This window comes from Rhinolophus ferrumequinum, chromosome 6 (assembly GCF_004115265.2).
Source record: "Rhinolophus ferrumequinum isolate MPI-CBG mRhiFer1 chromosome 6, mRhiFer1_v1.p, whole genome shotgun sequence".
In the NCBI taxonomy this organism is placed as follows: domain Eukaryota; kingdom Metazoa; phylum Chordata; class Mammalia; order Chiroptera; family Rhinolophidae; genus Rhinolophus; species Rhinolophus ferrumequinum.
The window spans coordinates 73,789,816-73,814,121 of NC_046289.1; the positions used below are offsets into that span (position 1 = coordinate 73,789,816).

The 24,306-nt window shown below is 53.8% G+C and overlaps 2 protein-coding genes across 4 annotated transcripts; both read right to left on the minus strand.

The window, feature by feature from the left end:
* Positions 1-2,198: 2,198 nt before the first annotated feature.
* Positions 2,199-8,421, minus strand: SLC22A17 (solute carrier family 22 member 17). Its single transcript, XM_033109417.1, has 8 exons — positions 8,143-8,421; positions 7,470-7,973; positions 7,273-7,376; positions 5,077-5,231; positions 4,366-4,531; positions 4,021-4,166; positions 2,972-3,083; positions 2,199-2,821 (listed from the first exon to the last, which is right to left on the minus strand). The coding sequence occupies exons 4-8, from the start codon at positions 5,138-5,140 to the stop codon at positions 2,533-2,535; spliced, it is 777 nt and encodes a 258-aa protein (XP_032965308.1). The 5' UTR covers positions 5,141-5,231; positions 7,273-7,376; positions 7,470-7,973; positions 8,143-8,421; the 3' UTR covers positions 2,199-2,532.
* A 3,403-nt stretch (positions 8,422-11,824) lies between these two features.
* EFS (embryonal Fyn-associated substrate) lies at positions 11,825-21,006 on the minus strand. 3 transcript variants are annotated; one of them, XM_033109644.1, is made up of 6 exons: positions 19,248-21,006; positions 15,639-15,917; positions 15,284-15,418; positions 14,466-15,089; positions 13,992-14,081; positions 11,825-12,797 (listed from the first exon to the last, which is right to left on the minus strand). In XM_033109644.1, the coding sequence occupies exons 1-6, from the start codon at positions 19,263-19,265 to the stop codon at positions 12,363-12,365; spliced, it is 1,581 nt and encodes a 526-aa protein (XP_032965535.1). In that variant the 5' UTR covers positions 19,266-21,006; the 3' UTR covers positions 11,825-12,362. The 3 variants fall into 3 exon arrangements, with proteins under 3 accessions (XP_032965535.1, XP_032965534.1, XP_032965537.1); XM_033109643.1 differs by having other exon boundaries at positions 14,466-15,188; positions 19,248-21,004; XM_033109646.1 differs by lacking the exon at positions 15,639-15,917 and having other exon boundaries at positions 14,466-15,188; positions 19,248-21,005.
* Positions 21,007-24,306: the final 3,300 nt, after the last annotated feature.

Below are 24,306 nucleotides of genomic sequence, written 5' to 3' on the forward strand. Positions count from 1 at the left end.
GGAGCTGCTCTAGCTTTCTGAGTGTTTTTACTTTCTTTCCCTGGACTTTTTTCCAGCAGTGTGCAAAGAATGGGTTCATTGAAATGCTCCTTTAACACCATTCTTCACTGTGTATTGGACAGTGTCATTATCATAACTCCTTGGCTTTACATGGGCTTTTCCATAAAGTGCAAGTGCTTTCTTATCTCCCATCCTGTTTGATTCTAACAGAATCATGGGAGACAGTGATGACTATGAGCTCTTGTTTGATCACCAGCCATCCAAAGTTAAAAAGTTAACACTGGAGTCAGTCAAAACCCCACAGACATTGTTCTGCAGAATGTGTGATGCAGAGTGTGAAATGTGAAGGAACTGTGGTATAGAAAGAGTAGCCAGAGGCCCAGATTTGAGTCCTCGGCTATGCCACTTAATGTCAGATCCCTCAATTTCTTTCATTTCCACAGTAGTTAAACAGGAAAAAAATAATAATACCTATTTCAGAGGGTTGTGAAGATCAAATGAGAAAGGTTCTTAGGAGTTCTCCAGTGACATGACTACTGAGCCCAGTAGTATGGCTTACTTCAGAGCTTTGGGACTCAGATGTGGAGTGGCTGGAAGGAGATAGGAATACTGGTGCTGTGGGAATCTGGATAATGGCCTCAAGATTTTGATTTCCCTAAGAATCCCTCTCTCCAGGACCACCTCACCCTTTCCTGCCTCCAGGCCTTTGCTCTCTATATCCTTTGAGTTGGGAGCAGTGTACCTGTCTCCCAGGCCCTTCCTTGCCTGAGGGCTTCCTGCCTCTGAAATCTCACCTCCTCTGGGATACAGCCTTTTGGTGCTCAAAACCACTGGCCTCTCTTCCTCCTCAATATGCTTAGTGTTAGACAGATTTTAAGTTCCTTGAAGGATGGCCTATGCCCTAAATATCCAGGATGGCACTGGTCTGTAAATCAGCCACAGGAACATTTGCTGAAAGAAGGAACAAATGTTAACTTTTTAAACACCCAGACTTTGTGGTGTTTCAAAGTTGAGTAAGACAAAGTTCTTGCCCTCAAGGAGCTTACTTTCTAGTGGGGTAAATTAAGAGGCATTTACGTTATCTTGTTTAATCCTCACAGCAACCTTTGAAGGAAGCTGGGGGTTAATAGATTTTCCCAGAGTGGTAAAGCCAGGCCTGGGCTGGTCTGAGGCACATGCAGAAGTGGAAGTCCTAGTCTCCTGCCACCTCCCAGGGTGCCAAGAGACTCCCCTCATTTCCAAGGGTCGTGCCCAAGAGTGGAAGGAGCCGGGAAGGTGGCCACAGTGTGCAGCAATGAAGAGCTACAGCTCTTGGAGCTAATCATATCCCAGCTGTCACTCATTAGCTTTGTAACCTCGGGCGAGTTACTGAGTCTGAGCTCCAGTTTTCTCATCGGTGAAAGAAGAATATCGTGTTTCCCCGAAAATGAGACCTAGCCGGACAGTCAGCTCTAATGCATCTTTTGGAGCAAAACTTAATATAAAATTAACATAAGACCATAGCTGATTGTCTGGCTAGGTCTTATTTTCAGGGAAACAGGGTAGTGGGCATCCATTGTTTTTACTGGTACAACATCCAGTCTTACTTCTGCTAACAGCCCTTGGGTATTGCTTTCCCTCTCCCTGGTTGTCAGTAATATGGCTGGGGGTGGCACGTTACTTAGGCTAGCCAGTCACTTGGTCTCTGGAGATGAATTTTCAGTGGGGTGACCCAAAGACTGAATCCCACTGGAGTTCATTGATCCAGGTGAAGCCCCGACAAAATGACTGGTTCCTGCCCTTTTTTGACTAGTTCTTCTCCTTCCATTCTCTTAGCTCCCTACCACAGTCTGCCCCACAGCATCCCGCTAGTAAATTTCCTTTTTGTTTAAGTTCATTAGATTCAGTCAGTCAGTGTTCATTGCTTGCGACAACAAAAAACTTGACTTGATCGCGACACCTACCTTGCAGTGTTGTAAGGATTAAATGATTAGATGAAGTTTGTCAATTGCCTAGCCCACTTCTAGCAGCATAGCAAGCAGTCGGCAATGGGTGGTAGTTGTAAGTTAACACTGAGGGGAAGCGGGGAGATGGGAGGCTGGGGGGGCAGAGCATGGGGAGGGGAGGGAGATTGTTACTGGTTTTGGTTCCACTGAGAAGCCTTCCCCCAAGAGATAATCATAAGGAAAACAGAAGGGAGGGAAGTCCAGGCTATGGTATGCTCATTTATTCAAAATGTCTTTATTGAAACAGAATGACAGAGCAAGAATGAGGTCCGGGAGGATGCCTGGGCACAGGATGGAGCCCAGGCCGAGGGTTACAGTGCGGACCTCTCTCCCTGTCCCAACTCTTGCCAAGGACGTGAACACAGATCAGCAGAGAGCACATGGGGGTAGGGACAGCCCTCTGAGCTCTCCTCAAAGGCTGGCGTGAGGTGCCTGAACCTTCTAGGCAGCCCTGCCTTCCCTCCCTCAATCCTCCTGATCTCACTGCCAGGGCCTAATGTCACCTTTCTGTACGGGCCAGCCTCCTGCAAAGGTGCTCAGAGGCCACTCAGAGGGCAGGGTTGGGGGTGGCAAGCAGTGGGACATGGTCACAGCGGTTAGGGGGTGGCTGCCGCAGCAGGGAAGGCCGGCGGCACAGCTCCCCATCCCGGAGCACCTCAGGCAGCGGCTTGCGCTTGGTCTCCGGCAGAAGCATGATGCTGAGGATGCAGAGGAGGGCACAGGCCGCCAGCACCACATGCTGCAGGAAGGCTCCATGGCCCATGTGGAGGCGCTGGGCTGGGCCACTCAGACCTCCGAGTGCCCCCAGCGCCATGATCAGGCCGAGGCCTCGGCCCCTGGGAGAGATGGAGGAGGCACTTAGCCTCCAGTTGTGGGCCTCACCCCAATCCTTCTCCAGCAGCCTTCCCTCCTTCATCCCTCAGACCCTGTCCTGGGCAGGAGGCTGGGAGGCCTGACCCTGCCCCTGGCAGCACCCCTGCTCTCACCGGACAGTGGTAGGAATGACTTCAGCAGCAAGCAGGGTGCTGAGGATGCCAGCAGCTTGGGAGGAGAAGAGGCCGAGGACAGAGAAGGTGGTGATGGCGGCCTCGTTCAGATCTGGAGGACCAAGAGGGAGGTGTGAATGGAGGCGGGAGATCCTGCTGCGCCTAGTCCCTGGCTTCATACCCTTGCTCTTTGATCCTATGGCTCTAGCTGGGGGGCCCCTGGGCATTCACTAATTGATGGGGAGAACAGATAGGGTGTGTGGTCAGGAGGACTGTGGAGATGTCTCGGCACGGGCTGATCTTGGGAAGCCGGTGCCAGAAGCAGTGGCTGAGCCTGTCTGAAGCCCTTCTGCTGGAGTTCCTTTGCTGAGCCCACATGGTGGGGAAGGGAGGGTGCTCACAGTCCCACAGGCCCAGCAGGACCAGGGATGCAATGCCAGTGAGGGTCATCAAGAGAAGCAGGATGCCCCGGCGGCCAAATCGGTCCACGGTGACTCCCAGGAAGACACAGGCCAGGGCCGCTGTGCCGCTGGCCAGTAGGGAGCACAGGTAGAAGTCTGATGGGCTCCCTCCTCCGCCCACAGGCTGGTAGCAGTGGCGTATGGCATGGGCAATAAAGCTGTGAGAAGGGGTGGAAAAGCAAAGAAGGGTGTCTGCATCCCCATCCGCAGCCTTCCACAACCCCCTCTCTGCGGGGGTCTCAGGCCTTCCCCACCCAGCCAGCCCCTATCCCAGCGACTGGCCTGGCCCTTAGCTCAGACACTCAGGCTCACTTGGTGAAGCCCAGGATAAGCAGATTTTTCCAGATGTTGCGGTAGTTGAGGAGGGACGCGAAGGAAAAGGAGGATGTTGCAGGGAGAGGGCAGGTGTTCTCCAGGTCTTTGGGAGAGAGAGAGGGAGGAGCTATCTGTTAGAAGGAGCAGCTGAGATCCCAGGGTCCTCCCACATGGGTGGTGGGAACCCTGGGAGAAGGTGGCATAGCTACAACCATGCAGAGGGCACCGTCATATGTGCATGTGAGGGATCACCTGCAGTGACCCATCTCTTACCCTGCAGGGCCTCCTGGGCCTCCTCTCCCAGCATCTGCCCATGGGGCCGGTTCCTCTCAGCCAGGATCCTCAGCACCGATTGGGCCTCCTCAATCTGTCGTTTCACTATCAGCCACCGTGCAGACTCCAGAAACAGACCAGGCCAGCTGGGTGTGGGGGGCGGCAGAGGTATATTGTGAATCCTCCCATCTCCCGACCCAGGGATGGGAAACTACCTCCTCTGAGGGGCTAAAGCTGGGACAGGCCCGGACTAAGGGCAGTGGAGAAGAGGGGGGTCTCCAGGCTAGAGCTAGGCTGGAGGGAGAGACGGGAATGGCCAGATGGCAGATGAAGGGTGATACTGACCCATAAAACAGGAAGAGGATGCAGGGAGCGGTGATCATTCGCTGCAGAAATCGCCAGTCCTTAGAGACAAGGGCCAGGCCCAGGAACAGGAAGTGCCCCCCCACCCCCACCAACTCCCCTGCCAGGGCCACCCGGAGCCTCTGGGTTGGGTCGCACAGCTCCAGGCCTGGAGATACAGCAGGGACAGGGAGGAAGGAGGTGTGGGAAAGAAGAGAGGGAGGGAGGAGGACAGCAAGGTCAGACACTGAGTGGAGGCTGTGGCTGTGGCCTCCCACATATTAACCTCTGAATGGCAAAGAGTGGAGAGATTGTTCAGTCCTCTCTCCTCTCCTGCTCAAAGCTGGCAGGGCTCAAGGAGTCCTTGGGGGTGTTCAGCATTCCCAATTTACAGGCTCTTTCACATCTGACTTTGACCTTCATATCAACCCTTGTTCAAGGTCACACAGCTAATCAGGAATTCATTTTTTTAAATAAGACTTTATTCCCTGACAGCAGTAAGTTTAGGGCAAGGAAGGTTTTTAAATCAGTGGAGGGAAAGGAACATAGAAGCAACGCCCCTGGATCCTTCAAAGGCCTGGGCAGAAAGACAGCTGAAATTTGGGGCTGAAGAAGGGACTGAGGAGACCCTAAGTGGGAGTGAGAACGACCTGGGGAATGCAGACAGGCACGGGTGAGCCCCAAGGGAAGGACCTCATGGAAGCTACTACTCACGCATTAGGTATACACCAAGGTCAACACCGGCCAGCAGAAAGCCCAGGAGGAATCGCAGGGCCATGACACCTGTGGAGGAGCCTGCAGCAGCCCCTCCCACTCCGCAGGGGCCCACCAATCCCAAGGTCAGCAGCACAATCCCACGTCGGCCAAACCTGGAAAGCGGGGAGGATCTCTGGTCACCCAGACTCCCTGGGGGAGTTATTGCTGGGTGGGGCCCAGCTGCCCACTTCAAAGCTGAAGGTATAAGGATGAGGCCTTGGGAGCAAGAGTTCAACTGAGGTTACAGAAGGTGGGAAAGGATGGGGGACCATGGGTAAGTGACATCTGGCAATGAGGCACGGGGGCATGGCTATGTTCTGTGGGGATAGGACCACTGACTCTTGGGACTGGGGCTGTGTGTCAGAGGTGAGGGCATTTCTCCATGTTTATGAGACCAACCATCAGAGGGGATGCAATATTGCGTAGGGGACTTGGAACCAGTGATTCTTGGGGGATAGAGGTCAGTGGGGATGGACTTGTCTTGCTCAGACTGATCAGAGGAGATGGGGTCATTGATATATGGGGTCGGAGCTACTGACCTAGAGGCGGGGCCATTAGCCACTGTGCACGGGGATAGTATTGGTCAGTGAAGATGGACCTATTGACTTTAGGGGACTGAGTAATTGATTTTGGGGGGATGAGGCCCTTGTCCCATGGGGTTGGGGCTACTGGCCAGAAGACAGAGCCACTGATCCATGGAAATGGAGCTATTCATCCATGGGTGGGATAGGACTAAAGATCAGTGGGGATAATCCCTAATCTTGAAGATCGGACAATTGTTCTCTGGGGATAGAGCCATCGATTCATGGGTTGGGTATGTTAGTCCATGTCGATGGGGCTATTGGTCAGTGGGGATGAATCTATTAATCCATGGGGACAATCAGGAAGGAAGGGGTCACAGACCAGGAGAAATGAGACTACTGGTCAGTGAGGACAGGGCAAGTGATCTATGAGGATGAAGACTGGGATCACTGGGCATTAAGAAGGGGGCTCTGATCCCTAAGAGTGAAGTTATTGACCCAATAGAACGGGGCCTTATTTCCACGAGGATGAACTTACTGGTTAATGAGACTAAGGCTGCTGAATCTAAGAGACTGAATTATTGGTCCTACGGGATGACACGAGGCTTCCATAGGAAAGATGCTGTTGGCCTATGGGAATGAGGCCACGAATGCAGGCAGATGGGTTATTAAGCTGTGGCTTTAGGATCATTTGCCGACAGGGATGTGTGACTACTGGGCAGTGAGGACAGATATTGATTTTAGGGAATTAGATTATTGAATGTTGGGTTGCCTTTGATCCACGGGAGCTGAGCTATTAATCCATTTGGACGGGACTGTAAATCAGTGAAGATGAGTCTAATAATCAATGGGGATGGTCAGTGGAGATGGAGCACCTGGTTAGTGGTGATGGTGTCAAGAATCAGAGAGGGGAGTTTTGATCCGTGGGGAAAGCGACCGGCTGGTGGGGATGAGCTGTTGCTCTTCGAGATGAGACCCCTGATTCATAGAAATGGGGCTTTTGGTCTGAGAGGATCTGAGAGCACTGAAGATCCAGGAGGAGGGGACTGGGTCGGGGAGGGTGCTACTGTGATCCTGGATCCATGGGGCTGGCCTATTGACCCAGGAGGGTGCAGTCATTTGTAGAGTTGAACTATTGGTCAATGGGAATGGGGCTGTCCACAGGAATGAATGAACATCATGATCTTTAGGAATGAGGCTACAGAGCTAACAGTCCGTGTGGGTGGGGCTGTTAGTGAGGATGTATGTGCCGATTAAGGTGAAGCCCGTCGGGGAGGTGGTCAGTGGTGACTGGGACAATACAGGAGCTAGGGCTTTGATCTGTAGAAATAGGGTTTTTGGTCAGTGGCGATGGGCTATTATCTTTGGAGATGAAGCCGTTGATCCGTGGACTTGGGGAATGTGGAACTGGGGGTGGAGTTATTGCCCTGCGCAGAAGAGGTGTGGAAGGAATATTTCTTGATGGGGAGTGCAGCTGAGACAGGGGTGGGCTGCATGTCATGGAACAGAAGAAGTTCAGAGAAGGCTGCAGAGTCCAGCGACTGCTCTTCCGCCTCTTGCCAACGCCAGCTGCCTGGGCTAGCCTCCCTAGCGGCCCCTCCTCTCTGCTCGCCCTGTCCCTGGCAGCCCTCACCTGTCCGCGGGGTAGCCCAGGAACAAGTAGCCGGAGGCAAAGCCCAAGATGAAGAGGATCTGCTCCAGGATCACCTGCCAGCCCAGGTCACACACCAGATCCCACTGGGGATGTGAGAGGGATGGAGCGGGTGTGAGGCTCCGCGCTGGTGGTTCTCCGCCCGCCCCGGACCCGCGCGGCTCACCCGGGCGCCTCACCTGGCCGATGGCATTGGTGGTGAGCACTGGCAGGCCGTTGTAGTCCCAGTCCTTGAGGCAGTGGTTGAAGTCCGGGGGCGCAAAGCCGCTGCACGAGGGGTCCGTACTGGTGGAGACGCGGCTGGCGGCGCTGGCTGCTAGGGCAGCGCTGGCGACGCCCACGCCGCTGGCGTTGGGCGACTGCTCCCAGCCAGAGGCGTTGGGGGAGAAGCCGCCGTAGTGGCAATGCAGTGGGGGCGCCAGCGTGAAGATGGGGTCTGAGGCCAGGCCCAGCGCCACGAAGAGCACCGGCAAACAGCAGAGGCCGAGCTGCAGCTGCTGGCCCCCGCCCAGCGCCCCCACCTGGGCGAGCAGCGCCTCGAAGCTGAGGGGGCCGGGGGGCACGGCTAGCGACAGGCTGCTGCCCAGACCGTCGCCACCCGCGTCGCCCTCCCCCTCCCGCTCGCGCTCGCGCTCACCCTGCAGCTGCTCCGTGGGCGCCTCATCGCCGAGGGTCCCGACCTGCTGGTGGTGGTGGTGGGGTGATGGCAGGAGAAGGGTGAATCGGAGAAACACGCAGACCAAGGGAAGAGGGCGGGCGCGCGCGCGAGGAAGGCAGTCGGGATGCACGGGGGGAAACGCCAGGGGCTTGGCGGGGAGGTGATGGCGTAGCCTCTAGGGCGCAGGCACTTACTCCGTTGGGGCTGGGGGTGATGTCTACAGTGTTGTCGATTTTGCTGCTGCCCCCGCCATTGGGCTCGGAGGTCCCGGTGGCCACCCGGGGAGCCAGCTTGCCGACCGCAGGGGCCCTGCCGGGCCTCACAGAAAGGATGCGCTGGCCCTCTGGCCCAGTGGCGCGCCGGGTGCCGGGACACGGAGGCCGGAGAGACCCCGCTTTGCAGCTATGCAGCTGCGGGCGCCTCCTAGGTCTCTGCGATCTTTGCACTGCTTTCCCCTCCCCTTCCTCCAGACTCTCCTCCCCTTCCCACGTCAGCAGATCCTTTGGTCCAGACTCCTCGTCAGGGAGAGGAAGGGGGGCCAGGGCCCCAGGGGAGGGAGGAGATGGGGTTCTGTCTCACTCTGGTCGCTGGGTCTGAGGGCCATTGCGGTAAAAAGGAAAAAAAGCTGAAGGATAGTAGCTAGTAGCTCAGGCCGATACCAGAGATTCCTTCTTTGCTTCCAATTCTTCCTCCTCATCCATCCACCCGCCCATCCATCCAACCACTCATTCATTCATCAGTACAATTTATGAAGCGTGTACTCCGTGCCTGGCCTTGTGCCAGGCTTTGGGAATAATAGGATGGACAAGACCCACCTTGGAGTAGCTTACTGGGGAGACAGACCGTATCCTGGCAATTACAGTACAGGGCAAGCGATATGGAGGGCTGGGTTCCGCACTGTACTCAGCCCTGGCTGTGCTCCTCTACCAGACCACTTCTCTGGGCTTCAACCAGCCCCACTCTGGTTGAGTCTCCATCATTTCTCAACAGCATTTGGCATTGTGGACCACCCCTTCCTCTAAATACTTTCTTCCTTGGCTAAGTCCCACACTCCCCTGGTTTTCTTTTTGCTCCTCTTTTGTCCACTGCAGGCTCATCCTTCTCTTCCTCACCGTCACTCAGTGTCTGCGAACTTCAGAGGCTTAGTACTAGGTCCTCCTCTCATCTCACACTGTTCTCTGCACCTGGGGATCTCATCCATGCCTAAGGCTTCCCCCTCAGTATAAACAATATGAACTAATACAAGCCTGGTTCCCAGATTTATTGTTTTGTTTTAAAAAATTGTTTTGTTTTTTTTATTGGGGAATATTGGGGAACCGTGTATTTTTCCAGGACCCATCAGTTCCAAGTCAAGTTCTTGTTTTCAATCTAGTTGTGGAGGGAGCAGCTCACTGGGCCCATGTGGGAATCGAACCGGCAACCTTGGTGTTGTGAGCACCGCGTTCTAACCAGCTGAGCCAACTGGACACCCCTGGTTTCCAGATTTACATCTCCAGCTACCATCTCTCTTCTGATCACCAGACCCTTGCAGCCACCTCTTCTTTGACCTCTTACATTGGATGACTCATAGGGATCTCAAACTCAGTGTGTCCAAGATCAAACTCATGCTCTTCCCCCTGTAACCTGGTTGTCTTCTAGTGCTTCTTTCCTCAGTGAATGGCAACCTCATCATCCAATTGTGGCCAAATGCTCAGGTGACAGCCCTTAGCGTGCCGTCTTCCCCCATCCCCATCAATCCTTTACAAAATCCTGTATACTTTACTTCCTATACAGTTCTCTGATATTCCCCTTCTCTCCATCTCTACCATTAGTCAAGCCACTTGTTGCACAGACGGCTTTAGCTTCCTCATGCCTAACTGGTACTCCGTGTATGCTGTTTCCATCCCTTTCCCCCATCTGTTATGTATAGTGCAGATGGAGTGATCTTTTCAAAATGCAGATCTGTTCATGTCTCTCTCATGCCTAACGGCCTTCAATGGCTTCTCCTCACCATCAAGATAGAGAGACTAATATTCTCCAGACACCTCACACATGGCCCTGCATGCCTGGCCCCATGCGCTCTGCAGCTCCATCTCACTTCTCAAACGCTGCACTGCAGCTACACTGGCCTTTTGTCTTTTTTCCATACCATAGTACCCTTGCATAAGCTCGTCTTTATACGTAGACGTCTTCTCCTCCTCCTTGGTTCTCATCCTTCAGCTGTCAGCTCGAGCATATTTGTCTCAGAGAAGCCTTCCCTAACTCCTAGAATTGCTACTCAAAGTGAGTAGCTCCCACTTCACCTGGGAGCTTATTAGAAATGCAGCATTGCAGGCCTTTTCACCAGATCCCCAGGTGTACTACATTAGAGAACCACTTCTCTAAGAGATTCGATACCTAACAGATCCTTTATTCTCTAATCTCAGGTAAGGGCTGGAAAGGAGTGTCCTGTCAGTCCCAACCAGGAAATCCATTCCCTCTTCTCTCCACTGAAACACGCTTCTAATTTGTCTCCTGTTGAAAAATTTTCCAAATATGGAAACTCTTCTAAAGCGGTTAGCAGCCTCCCATCACTTCCCCTCCCCCAGCTCGTGTCAGCACCCCTTCAGGATTTACTTCAGTGCTGTCATAGCCAACATTCCTGGGGGATTTGTCTGTGTCTTTGTGTCTGTCCTGGAATTCTAGTCCCTTGACTTTATGTGCGCTGTTGACATGCGTTGTCTTGTTAGGTCCTCACAACCCTGTGAGACCATTATGATCGTCCTCATATCACAGACGAAACTGGGATTCCGAGGGACTGACAGGATTTACCCACAGACACAAAGGTACATGTGGTTCTGGGACTCGCACTGAGACCTCTGACTCTAATTCCAGGCTGACCTCTTAAAATTCTTTCTGGAAGACGATGGGGGATGGCCCATTATGTCTTGAACACATAGGGGTGAATTTTGGTGGCCCCAGATTCTGGAAATGAGTTTTGTTTTGAGAGTGAAATGAGGAACAAGAAACCCATAATGGAGGCAAATGCATAGGAGGTGCCAAGACACTAGGATTGTGACTGAAGTTTGAGGTGCCTCCAATCCAGTCACTGTGCCAGGGCAGCATCTTGGGAAACGGATTTGTGGCTTGGACTTCTTCCCTTGTGGCAAATGGCTGGAGCGATTCCCCATCCAAGCCATGGCTCATCTATTTCACCAAAGCCCTGAAGACTATGGACTTCTAACATACATTCATCTGCTCGTCAGCAACTCTAAAAGATGCTGTGTCCAGGAGGCTCAGCAGGAAGCCTGGGCAGGGGAGTTTCAGGGGTCAGACCCTCTTGGGTTAACCTAAGGAAGCGAGCACCAAGGCCAGCCAGCAGCACTCTCCAGCTGGCCAGAGCTATCCTGCAGCACAAAGCTGAAGATAGTTGGGGTGACCTCTGCAGCACAGCACCTTTTAAGGCTCTCGTGTGGCCTTAAATGGCCTCCACATGTCTCCTTTCTAATGACATCATTTGACAATGAGGTGTTGGAGGCCACAGGTCAGTAGTCAGTGTCTGTCTTCCTGGAATGCTGGTTCTCTCATCCTTGGGGTCTCAGCTCAGATATCACCTTCCAACCATCCTGTCTATAGTCTCCTTCCATGGTTTCTCCTCTCATCTGGTTAGTCCTTCGTATCACCCTGTTTATTTCCATTATCAGCAACTGACTGACTTGTTTATGTCCATTCCACCCCACAATGTATGTGCCTGGCACATCATGGGAGCTAAGAACCCGCAGAATGAATAGTTGTTGACGAAACAGCAAAATTTCACCCCAAATCCTAAAGGCACCCATCCTGTCCATAGTGTGTCCCATAGGTTTGGCCAAGGGGCACCAGACCCAACCCCAGGCTCCTAAGAAGCAGAGTCACGGAGCCAGACAGTACGGTTTATTGAGGTGCATGCCCAGTGCCAGAGGCCCAGCTCTCCCACATCCTGTGGAGAGGAGCCCCGGGCCTCTCCCAGACCTTCATATTCTGGGTGGTCATTGTCCTGCCCTCATTCTAACTAACAGTGAGGCACTGATGTTCTAGAGCCAAGAAACAGGACATGCAGGTGGCCCGGGTTTCAGCCACCTGATTCTCTGTGGGGCTGAGCTTCCAGAGGTGGGTGGCAGTGTAGTGACAAGACCCTCCACCCCAGGCTGAGGAAAGAGGAAGAGTCCTCCTGCTCCAGAGGACCTGGCACTTGCCCCTGACAAAACAGGGAATAATATTAAATAAAAATAATTTATACAAAATGGCTTGTACAAAAAGCTGCAGGGTAGGGGGTGGAGACGTCTCTGTGAGAGACGGAGATGACTGAAGGGGGGGATGGGGATCCCCACCTCTCCTAGTCCCTAAAAGAGCCTTCCAGTTGCCCAGTGTCTGGAGGGGTGTCTCTGGCAGGGAGGGGAGGGGCAGATTGGAACCCTCAGGGGGCGAGGCTTGTGAGCAGGTTGGTGAATTGCAGGGCATGCCCTGCCAGCTCTGCCACACACTGTGCCATCTCTTCGGTCGCAGGGCTGGATGGGTAGCCCAGGGCAGCTGCCTTGACAGCCAGCACAGTGGCCCGTAATGCCTGGCCCAACGCTGTACCTGCAGCCCCAACCTGAGCTCGGAGAGGGGTGGAGGCTGCCAGCCGGTTCAGGGTATCCCCAACAAATACCAGGCGGTGAGCGGCCACCACCACCCGCTTGCCATGGGGCACGAAAAGGCGTGGGGGCTGGTTGGCCCTGGTGCTGGACATCAGGGCTGCCACGGCTGCCCGCAGTGCTGAGTAATGGTTCTGGCACTGCCCTGCGTAGAAGTGCAGGAGCTGTAGATCTCCGGTGGGCAGAACCAGTGGCTCCCCTGGGGACAGGGCGTCCTGAGGGCAAAAGGAGTGGTCAGTGGGAAAGCTCTGTTAGTGTCACTCCTGCTCTCACTTCCTTCCTCCTCCCTTCTTTGTTCCTCAGTCCTTTCGTCCTAGTTCAATCCCTTTAGCTCTTATCTTTGCCCATCAGAAAATTTAGATCCTCATAGTGAGTGGCAGGAAAGTGCTCAGAGCTGGTGTCAGATACATCTGGATTCAAACAACCTCACACAAGTCTCTGAGCTTCTTTCCGTATCTCTACACTGGGGAATCGAAGTCCTGCACTGTTCAATATTAACAATGCAAATCACACGTGTGATTTGAACATTGCTAGTAGTCACGTCAAGAAGAGTAAAAAAAAAACTGGTGTATTTTAAAATCCCAAACCTAAAAATGTTGTAATTTCAACATATAATCAATATAAAAATTATTGAGATGTTTTTTCACACTAAGTCTAGAAATTCTCGTATGCATTTTACATTGCAGCACATTTCAGTTCAGACCAGCCACGTTTCAAGTACGCGATCGCCACGTGTCTGGCTAGTGGTTACCACATCGGCTAGCGCACGTCTAGTATCTGCCTCCTAAGGCTGCGGTGAAGATGAGTGTGAGTTGCTACAGTATATAGAAAGGGCTCAGAAGAGAGCATTGCACACTAAGCCCCGTAGGAGTACCAACTGGCTAGGATTAGTGTTGACGCACGCAATGTGCTTAGCACAGAGTCTGGCTCTTGGTGAATACCTGAAAAATGGTAGCGATTGTGATTAAAACCAGAGTCAAGGAGACCACCTCACTTTCCTGAGGCCCAGAGACATGAACTGGCCACGTTAGAGCCCCTGGTTTTTTCATGGTGGAGCCAGGATTAGGAGCCAGGTCTCTTAAAACCCAGGAAATCAGTTGGAAGGAGCCCCAGAAGTAACCTGGCCCAGCTCTCACCCACAGCCCAGAAACTTTCTGCTCCTCAATGCTCAGTTTTCTGATTCCTCTCCAACACATTCTTTCCCCTCTTTCTGAATTCCTGATATCCTTTTCTAAATTCCATCTCCTTCCTGTTGAATTTTAACTCCTGTCTACTCCAACTGTTCCACTTCACTGAACTTTCACCCCATCCTAATGTAGTTCTCTTGATGGTTCAGTTAATACTCTCTTCCATGTTCCTGCTCCTCCTTCCCCGGTCCCCCTTCTCTAGTACCACCACCACAGGGTTACCTGCTGCTCCGGTGGCCCCCTCTCCAGCAGTTCAGGACCATCTGGGAAGGCCTTATCCAAGGGCCTAGATCCCTGAGTTTTATCCATGCCCTGCAAGAAGGGGTCAGAGTCTCAGGCAGGGATTGGGTAGCCTTCCTGGCCCTCCCCACTCCCCCTTCCTCCCTGAGGTCTCTCCTGCCATCAGAGGTTGCAGTTCCTGGACTCCAGGTCTGGGAGAGCTCTGGTGGCGAGTCAGAGGGCTCAGGGATCCCAGCCTGGGTTTAGGGGGGGATGTGGTACTGGTACAAGTGTGGCCAAGTACTGGAGTCCCAGGCCAGAGGAAGGGAAGGAAGGCGAGTCCGTGTGTGGGCCCAGGCCTCCTCACGCCCCCCCAGTTCTCCAGGGACTATTACCTCCTGCTCATGTCCTGGTCATGTTACCTCCTGCTCAAAACCCAGGGGCACCTCGGGAGGGGCTGGCTGGAGGTGAGCTCACCTTCAGGTGGACATAGTCGTACTCCTCAGACATCGGGATGCCCTCATACTCATTGTGGTGTCCTGCTGGATCGTCCTCCAACTCTCCGCCCTCTGAATCCCCCTCAACCTTAGGGGTTCCATAGCCAGGCAGGCGGGGTGGGGGTGGGGGCAGAGGCCTGTCCTGGATGCTGCCCTTCCGGCCTGGAGCAGGAGAGGGGGCCGGGGAAGGGCTGGGGGCCTCAGGGATAGGCAGGGCAGGCAGAGGGCGGCGGGACAGGCTCTCAGCCGAGGGCAACCGGGGCCTGTGTGAGGGTGGAGGACTTCTGGCCAGGAGCAGGGCCAGGGAGTCCGCATCATTGGAGGCCAAGGCTCCCAGGGGTTCTGGAGAAGGGGGTGTCTCTGGCCCCAGTAGGGGCACGTCGTAGATGCCTTCGTCAGTGTCCCCACCTTCCCCATCTGCTTGCAGTTCCTCAGGTGCTTCATACAGGTTGAGCAGGGCTGATGCCCGTTTCAGGTTGGAAGGGGCAGCGTAGAGGGGGGGACCTGGTTCTCGGCCCCCCTCCCACTCCAGATCTGGCTCCAGCTCTGATGGTGGCTTCGGGGCCAGAGGCACGTCATAGGGAGCTTCGTCTTCTCCAGGGGGCTGTGGGGCGACCCGGGCCAGAGGGCGGGAAAAGGAGGCAGGGGAGTCATAAGGGCCACTGGAAGGAACTCGGAGGGCAGCGGGGGGCACATCATAGACCTGGAGAGGGAGCAGCTAGTTACTCTCAGCAATTGACTCCCTCCCTCCACAGCTGTCTATTCCCAGCCCGACATACACAGACCTCTAGCCCTCACCTCCAAGGCGTCTCCAGAGGCAGCCAGTTGAGTCCCACCGCCTCTGGGAACCTTGTAGATGGGGTCAGGGGAAGGTGGGCAGGAAGGTGATCCTGAGGTCAGACAGGGACGAGCTGGGGGTGGCACCACATACACCTGGGGGATCAAGACGGGTGGGTGGGTCAGGAGTGGGGACCAGGGAATCAGGTCACGTGTGTGCCTTGGAGGAGTGTAGACACTTTCCAACCTCCTCCCTGTCCCACGGGGAACTAGAACCCAGAAAAGGTTGACAGGCTTCTTAGAGCAGAGCCCTGAAGAACTGCGTGTGGTCTCAGGGCTCTCCCTGCCCCGGGGTTGGGAGGGCTCCAGCTCTCACCTCCTGGTCCTCATTGCTGCGCTCTGGGGCTGGATATGGTGAGCCAGGCTCGGCTGGGGGCACCTGGGAGAGGCTGGGCTTGGGTGCTGGGCCAGGAGGAAGGAGCTTCACTCTGTTGGCAGGCACTATGCCCTGCTGGCCGTGCAGGGAGCAGAGGCACCAGCCGTTCAGCCCACCAGCGCCCTCCCTCTGCAGTACCCGTAGAACATCCCCTCGGCGGAAGGACAGCTCCTGGGGGGACTCGGCCGTGTTGTCGTAGAGTGCCCGGGCCAGCTGGGCCTGGTGGGTGAGGTGGGAGTGGGGAGAGGGTCTTCATACACATACCAGGTCATGTTACCTCCTGCTCAAAACCCTTTAGAGCTCCCATTTCCTTCAAGCTAAGAATCTGACCTCCTGACTCAGACCTTCCTCACTGGGCTCTGCCGTGTCTCCAGCTTCATTCCCTGGACTTCCCTCTTCCTTTCTATTCCTTGAACTAGACAAGCTCTTTCCCACCTCAGGGCCTTGGCACTTGCTGTTAAGAGGTCTTTTCTTCACTTTTTTCCTACCCCATTCTGTGTCTGTGTCCACTCATTGTTTCCTTCATAATACTTTATAATATTTGTCTATTTATTTGTATTATCGATTTCTTCCCTTATACTGTAAGCCCTGTGAGAACAGGGACTCCTATATTCCTTAGCCTCTGCAATAAGGCCTGACCTGGAATCAGTCCTCAATAAACATGTGCTGAATGAATTTCCTCCAAAGCCTTGCATACACAAGGAAGTCCTGCTAAGGTCTCCCACAGAATGTCCTTTACCTCCCGTTTCCCATCAACATCCCCCACAAACAAAAGGTTAGATGAAGCAGCTGCAGAGACCCCTCATTCTGAGAGGGACTGGGACTGGCTCAGCCCAGACAGTGCCTAGGCATAAAAAGGAGGAAAACGGAAACCGAAGCAATTGTTTTATTCTCAGTCTGAGCAAATAAGGTTCTCAGAAGAGGCTGAGGTTACCATGGAGAAATGGAAAAAGTACACACTCGTGTGTGTGTGTGTGTGTGTGTGTGTGTGTGTGTGTAAGGGGCTGGTGGACCAACCAAGAGCAAGCATTTATCAGCCTGTTTCCAGTCCTCTCTGGTGGGACATCTAAACTTTTCCTTTGAAGATCCACACACTCAGGTAGTAAGTCACAGATACTAAGTGCAAATTACGTATCCAGACACTTTGAAAGTTTTTGCTCTAATCATCTCATCTCATTTAATCCTCACAGCAACCTAAGGAGGGAGGAGCCGTCATTATCCCCATCTGGGAAGGAAACTGAAACAGAGAGGCTAGTACACTGCCCAACGACATACAACTGGTGCAGCTGGGAACATATGTGAACCCCTGGCTGCTTGATCCTAGGGCCTGCACTCTTAATCACTCCTCTACTGCCTCTCCATAATCACAAACACATGGATCTACCTTTTCCTTCTTATATTAGGAGCACAGGTTAAGTCAAGAAGGTCCATGACTCAAACATGACTCAAACGCATATAAAGTCTTCATTATACCCAATTTCCCTTTGCTAGTCACCCTTCATAGGGCTCTGGTTCCACAATGTCCTTTGGTAGAATCAAGCTTAAACCACTCAGGATATCAAAATATATTCTGCTTCAGTTTTTGCTAAATGACTGCAGCTGCAGGCAGGATCCCAGGCAATGATGGCTCACACAGTGGTGGTGGAGAAAGGGAGTTAAGCATTACTGAGCAGGTGATCCATCGGGGCTAATTCAGTAAAAAATCTCAAGCTAAAGATCTCTGGCAGGTTGTATTTGGCCCCCGGGCCATGGGGAGAAGGATGCCCTGCTCAGCCAGCATGAGTGCATGTTTCTCTTGGCTGGTGTTTCCCTCAGGTGGAGAGGTTGGCAGCCCTTCATCACTGGGTGATTTCAACAGCAAACTGACTTCTCCTCTTGCCTGATTCCAAACTTATCAAACCATTTTCTGATTATGTTGGTTTCTAAAGGATGTTGTCCCATAGAAAGAAAACATGCTAACCAGGTGATACAAATTCCTGGTTAGCGTGGCACTTTTCTTTCTAATTATAAATTTTCAATTGATGTTTTGGATTTAGCCAAGGGTTAAGAGCACAGTTCTGAGGCAGACAGAACTGGTTTTGAGCCTTGGCTCTATCCCTTTCTACCTGGGTGGCTATGGGCAGGTTGTCAAACCTTTCGGAGCCTCAGTTTCCTCCTTTGTAGAATTCTATGTCCATATCCAAATATCTATTTTTGGATAAAATAGTACTATCCTCACAGGAATGTTGTGAAGGTTGGATGAGATAATGTGTCAAACAACCAGGACAAACCAGGACAAAGCTTAGGGCCAGTAAATGTTCAATAAATACTAGCTGTTATCAGGATCCTGTAAGTTTGACGATCATAAATACCAGCCCTCCCCCCCCACCCCACACACCTCTGGGTAAAAAGAAAAATCTTCCTCCTGGGACTACAGTTGACCAGCTTCTTCCCTCCCCTCTCCTGGCTCTGAAAACTATGATGATTTTTCTCACCATCATACAGATGGAGGAACTAAAAGGAATTTGGTTTGAACAGTGAAACTTGAACTTATCCTAGAAGGAAATGGGAGGACGTGAAGAACCATGCTTCTCTTTCCGGCCTCACAATCCTCCTGCCCAGAGTACCCATTCAGAGGGGACCAGAAAGCAGGTGGCAGCCTGGCTTTCCCTGGGAATCCTAGGGCCTAGGGAAGGTGGAAAAGGGGACAGAGTTGCTTGGAGTGCAAGACAGAAAGCAGAGGCGGGGCTGAGGACAGCTCCTCCCAGTGCTAGGTTTGAATTCTGTCCAATGGGGCCAAACCTCTGGGCCTTGCAGTTGTGGGGAACCCAGGCCAGAGCTGCTGATAACCTGATTGATGATGGGTGTAGCCACCTCTATCCCCTCCTCAGGGACCTGGCTGACTAGTGAGGGAGGGGCTGACTTAATGGGGGGTGGCAGCGGACCACAGCATACTCCGGGAGGCCTCCTCCCACTGTCCCATCATGCCAGCTGTCTCCTCCCTTTGTCCCCAGTCCCCAGAAAGTGGCCAGAGGCTGGCTGACATCACCTCCCTTCCTCCCTCTATTTTCTCTTTCTCCCTGCCCGATCTCCCGCTTTTGCTTCGTTTCCCCCCTTTCCTCCATCCCTCCTCTACAGAAGGGCCTCCTTGGGCCCTCCAGCCTCTCCCATTTTCCCGGAGCCACCTCCATTCTTTCAGCCCCCTCCCAACCTTTTACTTGCCTCCCAATCACAAGCCCCTGCCAGCCACCAGTGGCCATCTGTTCCGCCCATAAAAGAGCAGATAAAACTCGGGCTAGACTTGCCCCCTTCCCTCCATCCCTGGGCAGCCTCTAGAAAGAAAAAGGGGAGAATGGGGAGAGGAGGGGGAAAAGGGGAACCTACACCCACAAGGAGCTAGGGATGAGCAGTGAGGAGAAAGGGAAACAGAAGTGAGAGAAAAGGGACAGCCTCCTGGAGAAGAAAGGGACCAAGGAGAGAGACAAAGAGACGGCAGAAATAAAAGTGACAGGAGTGCAGGGCAGCTGTGAAGGTCTCTGCCCCACAGCCTCCTTTCCCTGGTGGACTCACCGACGTGGCTACGGCCATGGCCCTGGCCTTCGGTGCGGCCTGCTCCAGGCCAGGCTCGGTTTCGCTGACTTCAGCAGCGGCTGCCCCGCACCATGGAGGCGGCCCACGGCTGCGGCGCCTGAGTCGTGGCCTCCGAGGACGAGGACGTTGGAGGAGGAGAAAGAAAACCCACAAAACTCCCCAAATGGGAGGCAGCTTGGTCGGGCAGGAGGAGGAGCAGGGCGGGCCGGGGCGTCGCTGCGGGACCTCATCCAAGGGCGCGAGCTCTGCACTGTCCCCACAGCCTCCCGGGGGCCGCCGGTTTGGCCAGGCCCCCGGAGATGCCTGCCCTAGGCCGCCGAGGCACCCCAGGTCCGCATGGACCTAAAGTTCCCTTCTAGGGCCGGGGCTGGCGGGGAGGCGGAAGCTAAGGCTGCGCTCGACGACTCAACAGGCCGCTCAAGACAGCCCTGAGGGCTGGGAGAAGCCGCCTGGGCGGTTAGGCTGGACAAGCGAGTTTAGGGGCCAACCCAACCCCACCCGGGGCCGAAGAGCGGGGATCCCAGGGCTGTGTTCGGGGCGATCCGGGTGCTGTAGCGGCCCCGCTGCCGGGGAGGGAGAGAGCTAGAACTGAGCCATCGGTCCCCCTTCAAACTCGCCCATCTTGGCGAAAGGAGGCCAGGCTTACACCAAAGGCCTGCGAGAGCGTGACCGTGGGGCTGCGTTGCCCGAGTGGCTGCTTTCCGCCCAGACACTCGCAACTTCTGGATGAGGCGGTTCGCACTCACTCACACTCGCTCTCAGCACCTCCGCGGTCTGGGGGCGCCGCGATAACACGCGGCCAGACTCGAAGGGGCGGGATGGCCTTCCACAGCCGCAGAGGGGCCCACCCGCCCTCCTCCGCTCCTCGGCCGCAGCGCGCAGGGCCACCCGCTCCAGCTCCCACCCTTGGTCCCCAGCACCCGGCGCAAGCGCGCCGCCCCTCTCACGCGCACCCTGGGCAGGGCCCCTCGGCGCTCCCAGGGCTCGAGGCAGTACCCAGGTATCTCTGGGAACCCAGAGAAAGGCCACAAAGCAAAAGGAGCAAAGAGAAAAAGGAAGGGCAGGGGCCTGGGGACTCGCCTGGTGGTGGGGTGGACACTAAGAGGGCTGGGAAGGCTCCGGGGGTCGCGCGTGGCCTTCAGGCTCACCCCCGCTGGCGGCGCCCTTTCCCTCCCCTTCCCAGGCTCCCGGACCCCTTTCAGGGCAGTTCCTTTCTCCTCCCCTCAGGCCCTCTCCGCTCCGGCTCGGGGCTCGGTCCTGGGGATTAAGAGAAAGGAGGGAGGGGAAAAGGGAGGGAAAGGGAAGGGGCGGAGGAGAAAGGAGGACGATCCCTCCAAAGGCGGGTGTTGAGTTTCAGCTCAGGACCCTCGGGCCACACTGCACGCCCCCTCCCGGCCCCTCTCCCTGGCTCCCTCTTCCCGACGTCGCGGTGGCCCTCCGGGTGGTCTGGTCAGCTCCCCGCTCGGAGCTCGCCTTTCCCCGCCACGCCCCCGCGCTCCCCCGCCAGCCCCGCGCCTCTCTCTGCCTCCCTTTCATTAGCCCTACATCTGTCTTTCCCGTGGGAGGGAGGGCGCTCCTTCCGCCTTGCTTGGGTCCTCAGCGGAGTCTCTCTTCTCTCTTGGCGTTGCCTTTGCAGGGGTGGCAAGGCTAGCCGCGGTTCCTGCGGGGAAGTGGGGCTGGACTGGAGTCGGGGGTCTGTCTGGGGCTGGACGTGGATTCTGGCCCTGGCGAGAGAACGTGAAGCCTAAGCGTCTGGTCCCAGAGCTGCAGGAGGGCGAGTTGTGCCGCCTCTTACACTCTTCTGCCAGTCTGGGCCTGTCCCTGGCCCTTGCCCTGGCACACTCCTGCTGCCACGAAGGGCAGGACTGAGGAGTGCAGGCACAAAAGGGCCAGCTTTCAGGAAAGCTGCGATCTGGCCTCCCAGGAGTTTCAGCTGAGAGGACCCGGCTTTGGGGTTCCCACCTCTCTCCTGCCATACAACTAACTACCCCTTAGTGTGTACACTGTCTCCCTCCAGTTACACCCCTCTCCTGGTTCTTCCTTTTGGGGCACACATCAAGGCCTGACAGTTGCTGGGGGGACAGAGGCCTTCCTTCTTCCGTTTTTGAGGTTCCTGGTATTTAAAAAGTGAGGTGCCAAAAAGGATTGAAAAGCTGTAGTCTATTTTCAATATTTACATTTAGCAAATTAACACTTTAAACTGTCAATGTAAGAAACGTCCAAACCTGTAGAGAATTTTTATGAGTTTGTTTGAGGCAGACTGAGGAAAACAAGATCTCAAACGCTCCAGAGAAAGACAGTTTTGCAGTTTCTTCTGTGCATTTGGAACTAAGGAGAGAAGGTAAGGCAGATTACAGGAAGGTAGAAGAAAGCAAAGTATAGGATAGTTAGCAAGATTATGTGCTCCCTTGAGGGTGCTTACGCCTTCCAGGGGTCTGGGAAAGATGATTACTTCTGGTGTTTCAAAGGTATGTTAACCTAGATGCACAAGAACAATGGGCAGGGCTTGCTTAAGGCAAAGGTAAACCTTTTACTAAAGAAGTTATATGCCTGGGGCGTGACCACCCACCATGATCTGCCCAGTTGGGAATTTAGGATTAGATCACCCTGTGAGACTATTTTCATTCACTGAACTTGTTGTACATAACTCCCTTTTGTCCACATAAAAAAAATAGACTCTATGTATAACTTCATTTGAGAATAACATCAAAAGTCTAATTTAAGGCCCTTTGTGGACTTCAGGCCTGGGACAGATAGATGCTCCCCTCTCCACATTCCACAGGCCCACGCATCCAAGCATTTTCCAGGAGGTGAGGTGAGAATACCTGCTTTGGCTCCTTCCCATCCTTATTGCCTGGGCACCTATGAAGAACCCTCTGCAGAGGGGAGGAGTGGAACCTACAGGTGGATAAGGGAGAGATTCTGGGGTAAACGTGGGGATGGACAATATTGGTGCTGGGTCTTGGCTCAGAGATGGAGTGCAGACCTGGGCGTGGGGCTGGAAATCCTGAACAGGATGGTAGGGGAATTTTTAAATTTTCAGATGCATCTGAAGGAAGAGCTCCCCCATCCCCGCTCCACCCTGGTCCAACTTCCAACAGACCCCAGGCCTGGGGGGACCTGGCTGTCTAGAACACAGACACTCAGGAGAGTGACAACATGGTCTCAGTCCAAGGGACTCCCAAGGCAAGCTGGGGCCCATGAAGGAGGTGATTAGGAAACCCAGCTCCCAAAGATGAACGCTCTGATTGGCACAGGGGAAATAGATGGAGGCCAGAAAAGGCTAAGCAGGAAGGAAGCTCTAGGACCAGGCAAAAGGGTTGTTTGCGAAGTGGGTCATGGGGCTCAGTGCCTGGGGAAATGTAGGTGAGGGCAGCAGAGTGCAAACCTGCCTGAAAGTGAGACTGTTTCTGGAGGGCCTGGGCACTGAATGGAGACAGACTCAGGAGTGAATCCTGGTTTATTAAGCTGTGTGACCTTGGTCAGGTTATATATCATCTCTGAGGTTCCTCATCTGTAACAGTGACATTGGTGAAGAGTGAATATGTGCAAAGTGCCCAGCGCAGCGATCTCCCTCCACTTTTCCTCTTCACCTTGGCTCCCCCGACAATTTGTGCTTTTATGAAAGCTGAAAGGGTTTTTGTTTGTTTGTTTGTTTGTTTGTTTTTGCTGAGGGCAGGAGGAGCCTTTTCCCTGTTATTAAGCCTCATCCCTGCCCTCTCCTTTGCGGAGGTTTAAGGTGATTCTAACTTGTTCAGGGAGAGCTGTGGGCTCCAGGTAAAGTTGGAGGAAGCCCAGGTTAGGTGAGCAGCTAAGACCCTGGGTGAGGGGTGGGTGATGCCTCAGGCAGCCAGGCCCTCAGCTTTGTGGCTTGCCTTTGCTATATTCAGCAGTATAAAAGGAAGGAATTTCCCCATCGGGCTTTCTGGGTCCCAGTCTTCTCTCGCCTTCCCAGCAGGGCAAGCCAGCTGGTCTCTTCCTCATCCCCTCCCCATGACTTTCTTGACCTATTCTTGTTTCTCCTGCTACTCAAAACTTCTCAGGTGCTCACAGACTCTTCCAGTTCTCCCTTTGGAACCCCTCAGCATCCAGATTGCCTGGGTTCTAATCCTGGTTCCAACACTAGCTAGTGACCTTGGCAAGCTACATGACATCTTGGAGCCTCTGGTTTTCTGTTGGTACAGTGAGATAATAAGGGAACTGATAGCATCAGCTTGTTGTGAGGATTAAAAGAATCCTGAGGACAGTCCTGGCCCATGGTGTGTACATGTCGGATAAAAGCAACTCTTATTTGATGCCAGCCCTGGGGGTAGCATAATATCAAGGACTAGGTACTCATGCTTGGGAAACTCACATCAAGTAGATATTGTCTGAATCCAGTCAATGCCTCCCCACAGACCTTGAAATAAAATCCAAATGCTTCACCACAGCCTGTGGGCTGGAACCCTATGTGATCTGGTCTCTGCCCAACTCTTCCGCCTCATCACATCCCACTCTTTCCCTCATCCTTTGTTTTCCATCCACACTGTCTTTTCTGTTCCTCAGATATGCCCAGCTCTTTCCCACCTCTCGGATTTTGCATGTCTGTCTTCCACCGCCTGGACCACTCATCCCCCAGACCCTCCCCATCCTTATGTCAAATTCTGAGTGCTCAGAAAGGCCTTCCCTGACTTTCCAAGTTAAAGCAGCTCCCCTCCCCCCATAACTCCCTATCTCATAACACTGTTTCATTTTCTTCATAGCACTTATTATTATTATCAGAAATTATCTCGTTTCCTTGTTTATCATCTGTCTCCTAAGACAGAGGCTTCGCGAGGGAGGGACTTTATCTGGCTTGTCCTTCTCTGCATTCCTAGCATTTAGAAGAGTGCCTGGTGTATAATAGGTGCTCAATAAATATTTGGCAAATGGATGAATGAACAGGGGCAGCCATGACTGTAGGACAAAGCTGAGTAAGGCATGGGACCTCTGTGGGGAGCCACCAGCACTGGGCTGAGGAGGGAGTTATGGAGTGTCTAGTCCTGTGCGCTCTGATTCC

Bases quoted from the DNA above. Each gene is read 5' to 3' on its own strand.
- SLC22A17 (XM_033109417.1), bottom strand. From the start codon at position 5,140: ATGGCCCTGCGATTCCTCCTGGGCTTTCTGCTGGCCGGTGTTGACCTT. The intron at 4,167-4,365 runs GTCAGTATCACC...CCCCACACCCAG, and splicing joins ATCCTCTTCCTGTTTTATGG to CTGGCCTGGTCTGTTTCTGG. The intron at 3,084-4,020 runs GTAAGAGATGGG...TTGGTCCTCCAG, and splicing joins GGCCCAGGAGGCCCTGCAGG to ATCTGAACGAGGCCGCCATC.
- EFS (XM_033109643.1), bottom strand. The intron at 15,189-15,283 runs GTGAGGGCTAGA...CTCCCTCTCCAG, and splicing joins CCTCTGGAGACGCCTTGGAG to GTCTATGATGTGCCCCCCGC. The intron at 12,798-13,991 runs GTAACCCTGTGG...TTTTGCCCTCAG, and splicing joins GGGGGCCACCGGAGCAGCAG to GACGCCCTGTCCCCAGGGGA.